The sequence below is a fragment of the Nannochloropsis gaditana genome, assembly GCF_000240725.1.
Source record: "Nannochloropsis gaditana CCMP526 unplaced genomic scaffold scaffold818, whole genome shotgun sequence".
NCBI classification, from domain to species: domain Eukaryota; class Eustigmatophyceae; order Eustigmatales; family Monodopsidaceae; genus Microchloropsis; species Microchloropsis gaditana.
Window position 1 is genome coordinate 1 of NW_005803135.1, and position 8,923 is coordinate 8,923.

Consider the following 8,923-nt stretch of genomic DNA (forward strand, 5'->3'; position numbering starts at 1 on the left):
CAGCAGCAGCAGCAGCAGCAGCAGCAGCAACTGCAGCCACAACAAGGGCAGAGAGAATCCTTCGAGGGACCCCTATCCACCCAACCTGCCCCGCGACCGGCGACCGCTGCACACGTGGCGGGATACGGACGTGCAAAAGCACGTGAAGACACAAGCTTTGCACATTCAGACTTCCTTACCATTATCTCTCTGTCGGGCTGCCCTCCAGCTGGCAGCGGGAGACATGAAAATTGCACGAAAATGGTGCGAGGTCCACGGAATGCGATACCTACCACAAGAAGGGCGATATCTCACGTTGTATCCAGCGGTGTTCCTCAGTCTAGGCTTTGCCACCCGGGCGTGGGAAGAGCCGCAGGGGAAGTACTCGAAGCGGGACGGGCAAGGGGAGGGGAGCGTGGTTGTGAAAGTTGGAACGGAGATGCCTTCTTTCGCAAGCAGCAAGGACAGCCATGGGGGTGGGGAAGAGGACGTGGGAGAAAACGCGGGCGGAGAAGAAGCGCTGATCATGCAAAAGCTCACCTCACGCCTGAGTTCAGCCGCGAAGGAGGTGCTTCTATACGAAAGAGGGGCCTCCCCTACGTCCACGTCGCCTTCCGCCACCACCAGGCGTCGCAGCCTTCCTCCTGCTTCCCGTCGTGTGTTACCCACCTCCACGTTCTCGGCCTTTACTCCCTCCCTCCCTTCTCCACTCCTCTTCGAAGAAGCTGTCCTGGAACCGTTGGAAGTGTCGCGGGCGTCTTCGGTCCACAAGATCACGGTGGCTCTGGTCTGTACACGCTGTCATTACTTGGAGTTTCCAGGCTGCTCTCAACATGGCCAACTCCTCTCCGTCCGGAAAGCCAACGGACACGGTAAGTGCGCCCAATGTCCTTGCGCGACGGACCTGCATTCCCCTTGGGACAAAGGCTGCAGGATCTGCCGGGCACCCACCCGCAAATACTTTTGGGCCATGGCCTTCCCGGAGGCACATTTCCTCCTCCGGGCATTTCCGCCTTCTCTTCGCCTTCGAACCGAGGACACGTGTGAGGTGTACGTCCTTCGTTGCCCCGATTGCTCTGCGGTCGGTTTTCCGGGGGTGGGGGGGGGCATTCCCTCTTTATGCTTGAAGACACAAGCGGGGAGGTATACCGTGACCCGTCCCTGGCAAGCCGAATCCGCACCTCCCGAGGTCCTCCCGCCCGAGACATGGTCTTCGCGGCTTTGTCATGTAGGAAACTGTCCTCGGAGAGACGGAGGGCAGGAGAGACGACGGGACGAGGGCCTGCGTCTGGAGGAAGTGTTGGTGCGCGTCTCCTTCTCGGAGGCCCAGTACCTGTGCAAGACGGTGGGAAACGTGGAGACCCAGGCTCGGTACGTGGTGCCCGCCCCAAGGATACAGGAAGGGGTCATGGTGACCATCTCGGACGCGGAAGGGCCGGTTCAGTCCCTCCACGGAAAAGTGGGCCTGGCCAGGAGACTGGTTGAGAAGGGCGGGGCGCAGGGCACGGTGGGTGGAGCCCCCGGGGCCTCCGTGACGGTGGACGTTTTGGATGCAGAAACGGGACTGCTCGTCCCACACACAGTCCCTGCTGCTCGCATCCGTCTGGTCACGCACCTCTACGGCGAAGAGCTTCTCCCCCTATCCCCGTCTGCTGCGGGCAAGCCGGACACGCTCCCACCCCCCGGGCTCGCAGTCCTTCAGCGTCAGGCAGCTACCACGGCCCATATGCTGCAAGTTCGCTACGCGCGACAAGCTTTGGTTGCCATGCTCGGTCACTGGTCTCCACAGCACCCGCCCACGCCTGCCATGCTCGGCATCGACTCTTGGCGTCCCTTTATCCAGCTGTTCAAGTACATCGGGGTGATGGAAGGCACGTTTAGAAACCCCCCCGCGTCCCTGTTGGACGTGATGAGAATGACCTCGCCCTCCACCTCCCTCCCGCCCTTCGGGGCCTCGGGCGGCAGGGTGGAAGGGCTGAGAGAGCAAAGGGGTGGAATGAGGACGGAGGCCATGTCCGAAGCAGGCAGAAGCAGCAACTGTGGGGAGAAAGGTACTTTGTCGACCGTGCTGAAGCGGCAAATTGTACTGTGGTTGCGCGCTGGCGCGGAAAGTCACGCCTATTATTCGCACCATGGGAGCGGAGGAGAGGGTCCCCGGGAACGGTTGCGGTGTGTTACTCCCACTTTTGCCAGTCACGGACCCGATTCCTTGTTCCAAGCCCTGTTGACAGATTCTTTGGAGAACCTGTACAGTATCGCCTTGGGTCAGACTCTCAGTCCCACCGTCACGGCAACTTTGCCTAGAAAAGGGAGGCGAGAGAGAGGACGGGCGAGTAGGGGGGGGGAAGCGCGGCCTCTCCCTCCAAAGCCTAGCTTGCCCCTGCCGCTCCTTCCTCCTCCGCCTCCACCTGCCCTGGTCCGTGCCTCAACCTCCTCCTACATCATACATTCGTCCTTGGAGGCGGCCCATGAGGAGGAAGCTGAGGAGAAGGCGGACACCATTGTAGAGGAACTGCGGGGCTTGGCAGCCCCTCTCAAGTTTCCCTCTTCCACTCGGGGCACTGTCACGCCTCAGGGCTCCCCTCCATGGCCAACGAGTCGTGGGATAAGGGCAGGTCTCTCCTCCGGTCAGTCCGTTCAACGTGAGTCTCTTCATCCTTTCTTTGGTCCGTGCTCCTACGGAGAAGAAGTGCACTTGCCGGGAGCTACGTCCATCCGGGTATGCTTGGACGCACGGAGTGCCTTTGGAAAGGCGGGGGCCAGACGTGGGGACCAAGGCAGTGGGGAAGCGACGCTTTGCTTTTGGCGCTCCGAGGATGAGGCACGTCAGGGTGTGAAGCCACTGAAACGATTTCCGACCAAAGGCTGGTGGCAGCGGCAACGACAAGGGCGCCAGCAGCTGCAGTCGTCGCCGCAGCAGCAGGGGAAGAAAAAGGGAAAAGGTGATTCGGGCGAATTTTCCTTTGTAGTACCCAACACGGACAGGATCTACTACTCCTTCGCGGCCTGCGGGCAAAGGAATGTCGACGACAGGGATATCTTCCTTCCTTTGCTTCCTGTCTCTTCCCCTCCCCCAGGTGTGGACCTTGCGCCCACCCACGCCGACTGCCGCGATGACTACACCGTGGATGACGGCATTGTCCGGTGCCAGCGGGGCTTTCCTTCCTTGGCCCCCCAAGGTGTGATGCTTCGGAAAGGAAAATGGTACTACGAAGTGACCATTGTCAAGCCCGGGCTGGCTCAGTTGGGGTGGGGAGATGGGGCCTTTGTGGGCCACTCGTCTCGAGGCGAGGGAGTGGGAGATGACTTGCATTCCTGGGGCGTGGACGGACATCGGGTGTACCGTTGGCACGGGGGGGGTGAGAAATGGGGCCTTCCGTGGGTGGAGGGCGACGTGCTGGGCTTCGCCTGCGACTTGGAAGCCAGGACGTTATCCCTTTCTGTGAATGGATCCTGGGAGGCTCCGGTCGGGAGGGCTTTCGAAGACATCGACTTTGTCGAAGGTCTCCGACCCTGCCTAACCCTCAATAAATCCTGTTCCTTCGGGGTATCCTTTGGAGGAGAAGGGGAAGCACCACTCAAACATCGGCCTCCGGGACACAGAGCCGTGGCAGAGGCCGCGAAGGAGGAAGCGTTGCGCCGCTGCTACTGGGGCTTCAGATTCCAGGTCACTCCGTCCGAAGGGATTCGAGCCCGCACTTGCGAAGATTTCAAACCTGTCTGGAGATTTCCCCCCTCCTCCTCCTCTGTCCCCCCTCCACCGGCCCTCGCCTTTCCTTCCTCTGCCCAAGACCCTCGCCGGGCGCACTGCACGATTTGGCGACCCCGTCCCGGGCTGGGGTATGCCGTGTTGGGCGACGTGATCACTCGGGGCGATGCCCTTCCAGAGAGCATTTTGACTGTGGCTACCGACGAGAGTACCTTCCTCTCTCCTCCGCGCGGCTACCGACTCCTTATGCCTTTGCCGCCGCCCAACCCCCTTCGTCCGCCCACTAGCCAGTCCTCGGCACAGCAGCCTGGAGCTCTCTGGCGCCCTATCCCGCCCCCAGGCTTTGTGGCCATGGGAGATGTCTTCTGGGGTGGGAATTCAGAGCCTCCCTTGTCGTTGGTACGTTGCTTGCGAGAAGATGCCGTGGAGCCAGCAGCCCTCTTTGCCCGCATCCAGTCGTGTAATGTCGGGGACGGGGTGCCTGAAACCGGTCTAGCCAAAGACAGAGACGGCCCTGTGACGTTTTGGGGCGTGGGCAATCAGTGCCGGACATTTTTTGCCGTTCCTGGACACGCCACGCCGCTTTCTCCCTCCTTTCCTGGTCCCATGGGCTGGGCTTTGCGAACCTCCCTCCCCGGCATCACCTTGCCTCAAGGTTGGAGCTCAGAAAAGGACGCGCAAGGACAACCCTCCATGGAATGGGCCCTGTGGGTATTGGATTGTTTCCTGGAGACATGTGCCTCCTGGGAATTGACGGCGGGTGGCATTTTGTCCCGACGCACTTACGAAGCCCTCCTGACCTGCATCTTGGACGCGTCGCACTGCAGGGATCAAGCCCGGCTCCCCGCCGTCTCCCTTCTCACCCGCTTGCTCCGGACGCGCCGAGGGCTGCTCATGTCTTCGGCCTACGATGGTCAAGATGTGGAGGACGGCTTGCCTCTCATGTCCCTCACCTCCCTTTCCTCTCTTCCTCGAAGCGTCCTTGCCTTGGGGGAGGTCGCTCCTGCCTTGCTGCGTCATTGTCGGGAACAGATTCACCTGCATGGGCATCCCACAGAGGCTGTGACTGCTTCTGGGTCGTGCTCCTCCCGCCTTTTCTTGCCTCGAGACCTACAACAGATTCTGGAGCTTGTCACCACCATCAATTGGGCCGCGCCCTTGCGTTTGGCGGTCGAACGTGCCGTCTCCGCTTTTCTTCCTTTCTCCCCTGCCTCCCTCACCCTTCTGCCCCTCCCTGCTGTCGGCTCTCTGCTTCGATCTCGGGGCATGGACGGGATCGCGACGCCTCAGACGATCCTGGAGCGAGTGCTGCTAGAGCTGCAACGGGCGGCCCGAGGTGAACGAGGGAGTGACAAAGAAGCCTTGGAAGATTTGATGGGACTGGCAGAATTCTTGTGGAGGGGCGTGAAAGGGGACGGTCGTAAAGGGAGGGGAAATGGAGGTGGGGTGGATGACGACGGCGGCCTCGACCGGATCCGTCGCCTGGACGGGTCGCCGACCTCGGGAACAGCCTCCCCGTTGACGCTTCTGGGCGAGGAAGATGACGCCTTTGTGGCGGCCTCGAGGAGTCTGGGCAAGGAGAAGGAAGGAATCGTGGTGGCGCCGTTTTGCCAGACAGCGCTAAAGGCCTGGCTGAGGTCCACGGCCAGCTCGGAGGTAGTGGAGTCACTGCACCCTGTCAGCATGGCGCGTCTACGCGAAAAATCGGACGTCTGGGAGCAGAGAGGCGAAGTGGTGTTGGAGGGGGCGGAGGCGGTGGAGGTCGTCTTTGATGGTCGGAGTGACCTGCCGAGAGGTTTGTTCCTGACGTTAAAGGGCGGGAATCCGAACGCCGATGCCCCCGAAGCGCTGTGGGACGGGGAGGAGGAAAAGGAGAGCCTGGTAGTCTGGTCCAGTACCGGGGAGCGGAAACCGGGAGAGTTCACGACGAGGCTGGTTTTCAAAGGGCCACGGGTCCAATGGTCTCTACTGCCCGCGCATGAGAAGCGAAGGAAGGAAGGAGAGCAGCAGACGGAGCCCGACATGGGCGGGGCGACCGAGACAGAGGAAGGGGTACATGGAACGCCGGGTCCTGCTTGGGTCTCGGCTGAGACCGCAGGACTTCCTGCCGGGCCGATGGCGTCCTCCACGCGACTTGCCAGGACCGAAGCCGCGCCGCCCTCTCCCACGTCGTCGGTGGTACGAAAAGGATCGACAGAACGATCCAGGACTTCTTTGTTGGACGCAGGCCTGGAGATCAAGGAAGAAACGTGGGGCTTTGGCTTCACGGTCCTCGCCAAAAGGATCACTCCCAGTCAGTCCCTGGCCAGATTGGTCCGACAGGTGCAAGACCACAACTGCGTGGTGGCATTTCCCTCGGAATGGTCCTTGGATCAAGACGTGGCAGTGGTGGAATGGTTGAACACGGCCAGCGAAGCGCTGGGTCGGGCGGCCGTGGACGTCTCCCCCTTTGACTTCCGCCACGGAGGGAGGGAATCGTCGGTGGGACTGCACCTGGAGCATTGTCCCATGCCAGCCATATACCTGCGGATTGCCCTGATCCAGGGTTTTAACCAACACATCCAGCGCCTCCTCCCCTTCGTGGACCTGGCGAACCCGTGTCGACACAGTCTGGGCGCCAAGCTTCGGGCATTGGCCCCCCTGGTCCTACGGGACGTGAAGATGGCCGTGGTGGAGGCCGGAAAGGAGCGGACCCTGGGCTCGGGCGGAAACTCCTTGACCATCACCCTCGACAACTTCGCTGCCTCCCGGTCGATGGAAGCCGCAGAACGCGACGTGACCACCAGTCGCTGCATCTTCGTTCAGGCCTTTAGGGCCCTTCACCACAAAGACTCCCAGGTGCTGCGCTCCTGTTGGGACGGAGACCGCGTCTTCCAAGTCACGTTTCGAGGAGAGAACGGCTCGGATGCCGGGGGGGTTTTCCGCGAAGGCATGTCTCGGGTCCTGGAAGATTTGTACTCTCCTGAAACCTTGAACCTGCTCATCCCTTGTCCCAACGCCCAGCACGGGCTCCCCACCAATACGGACAAATTTCTTCCCAACCCGCAGCTTGCCACCTGTCCCCTCGCTTTGGAGATGTTTGAATTCGTTGGGAAATTGATGGGCATGTCCTTGCGAGCGAACTTGTGCCTCCCTTTTCACTTCCCTTCCTTGATCTGGAAACGGCTACTGGGACACGAAGTGCTCCGGAGCGACATGGAAGCCGTGGATACCTTGACGAGCCGCCTCCTGGACTCGGTGCGAGGCTGCGAGGACGAGGCGGAGTTCGAAGGGAAGTTTGGAGGAAGCTTGACCTTCGTGGCGACAGGGTATGACGGGGACGAGGTGGAACTCATACCCGGAGGTTCCATGGAAGACGTGACATTCGCGACCCGCCAGGCCTATTGCGACTTGCTATCGGAGCGATATCTGCACGATTCGGACGCCCAGGTGGGAGCCATGGCCCGGGGACTGTATGCGGTGGTCGCTCGGGACACGCTCTTGCTGTTGACCTGGCAAGAACTTGAAACCTTAGTGTGTGGCTCTCCTACCTTCGACATGGCCTTCTGGAAGGCGCACACGACCTACGCGGGGTACAGCAAGGACGACCTGACCATCCAGCTGTTTTGGAAGGTTCTAGAATCTTTCAGCCACGAAGAACAAAGTGGCTTCGTCCGCTTCGCCTGGGGTCGCTCGCGGCTCCCCCCCAAGAACGCGTGGTACAAGAACATGCAGATCTCGCGCCGAAACGCAGGCGAAGATTCCTTGCCCGCCAGCCACACGTGCTTCTTCTCGATCGAGCTTCCGCCTTACCAGAGCGAAGCAGCCATGCGCAAGGGGCTGTTGACAGCCATCACGTATGGGGCGGTGGGCATTTTGAATACGTAGGCTTCCCAAAGGCAAAGGAGACGGCAAACACAGAAATCGGAAGTCCAGGAAAGCATGCTGCTCAGGACGAGCAATCGAATCGAACAGGGCATGTAGATTTTGAGTCTCTATCAAGGAGTCATAAGGAGGAGGAAGTAGAAGATGTTAGAAGGAACACGATTGTTGACAAGTTTGGTGGATGGGCAGCAGTGTAGAGGAGGAACAGAGCGCAATCTGGAGTTTTAAAGGGAAGGCCATCCTTACCTCGCATTTGAATGTGAGCTGCAAGTCAAAGAAGGGTCTGAAATGTATTCTGTGACTAGAAATCGACTGAAAAGTAAAGAGGAGGGCTCCTAGCAGACCTAACGGTATAGACGGTCGTTACGTGCTTGCCTAGATTTGGAGCGATGACAAATTGAGGGCCTGACGGCATTTGAATGAAAATATTGTACAAAGGGAGCAAGCATTAATGTTTAGCCTTATTTAAAAAATGAAATGAAGGAGAATAATGCCGAAACGCTCAGGCAGAGGGGTTCGTGTCTTTCATCGTCTGCTTTCAAAGTCTTTTCCTCCCGTTTCTTCACAGCTCCTGGTTCGGTGGTGGTTTATACACAAATTCCAGCCCGTTTCCTTCGGGGTCGAAGGCAAAGACTTGCCGTGTGTCCGTGCCTGGTACCGTGGACGTTCCGAAGGGAATTCCTCGGGTGCCCAACGCCGCCTTGATGCTTTCTAAGTCTTTTACAGTCCAGGCCAGATGGTGACCGCGTCGGATATGGATTGGGTCAAAGTTTCCTTGCATAAATACATGCTGACTACAATTTCCTGTGGACGCGTCACGAGCGGACCCCTCCACGAGGCCGTAGTCCGGCGTACCTTCGATGAGATGCATAGTGACACCGCTGGGATGGTACAACCAGATGGTCACAAAGGGGAAAGGGGGCGCCGGCACGCGTGAGAAGCCCATGACACTGGTGTAGAATTCTGCCATTGTTTCGGGGTTGCGGCATTCGCGGGATACGTGGTTGAGCAATAAAACGTTCGTATCCCCCGCTCCAAGACACTTGGGTAGAAGGACATGGAGATGCGAGAGGATGAATAAATATGGCCAAAAACGCTGCATGATTATGGCCACACACAAAGCAGCGACCCTGTCAACCTGTGTTTATGGACGTACAAAAATGACGATTCCGAGATTATTGGATCGAAAACTACTGTGATGCAGTCCTGCTGTTTGTTTTTTCCATACTGCTCTGCAAGGACTTTTTAACCTCCTCCTCCAGTGATATGGCGGCTATATCTAAGGCAAGTTTCATCTCATCCACCTTGCCCACCGACACCCACCAAGCAGGACGCAACGGGAGGACGTACACATGTGTGAGGTCCGCATCG

At 59.2% G+C, this 8,923-nt stretch overlaps 2 protein-coding genes across 2 annotated transcripts; both read left to right on the plus strand.

Annotated features, from left to right (window-relative positions):
* Positions 1-6,569: 6,569 nt before the first annotated feature.
* On the plus strand, positions 6,570-6,879 carry NGA_2056400 (hect e3 ubiquitin; the record flags this gene model as incomplete). Its single annotated transcript, XM_005853581.1, has 1 exon — positions 6,570-6,879. A coding segment is annotated over one exon (310 nt), but the record flags the coding sequence as incomplete, so codon positions are not given.
* A 404-nt stretch (positions 6,880-7,283) lies between these two features.
* On the plus strand, positions 7,284-7,612 carry NGA_2049600 (uncharacterized protein; the record flags this gene model as incomplete). The annotated part of the gene is made up of 1 exon (XM_005853580.1): positions 7,284-7,612. A coding segment is annotated over one exon (329 nt), but the record flags the coding sequence as incomplete, so codon positions are not given.
* Between the last annotated feature and the right edge of the window lie 1,311 nt (positions 7,613-8,923).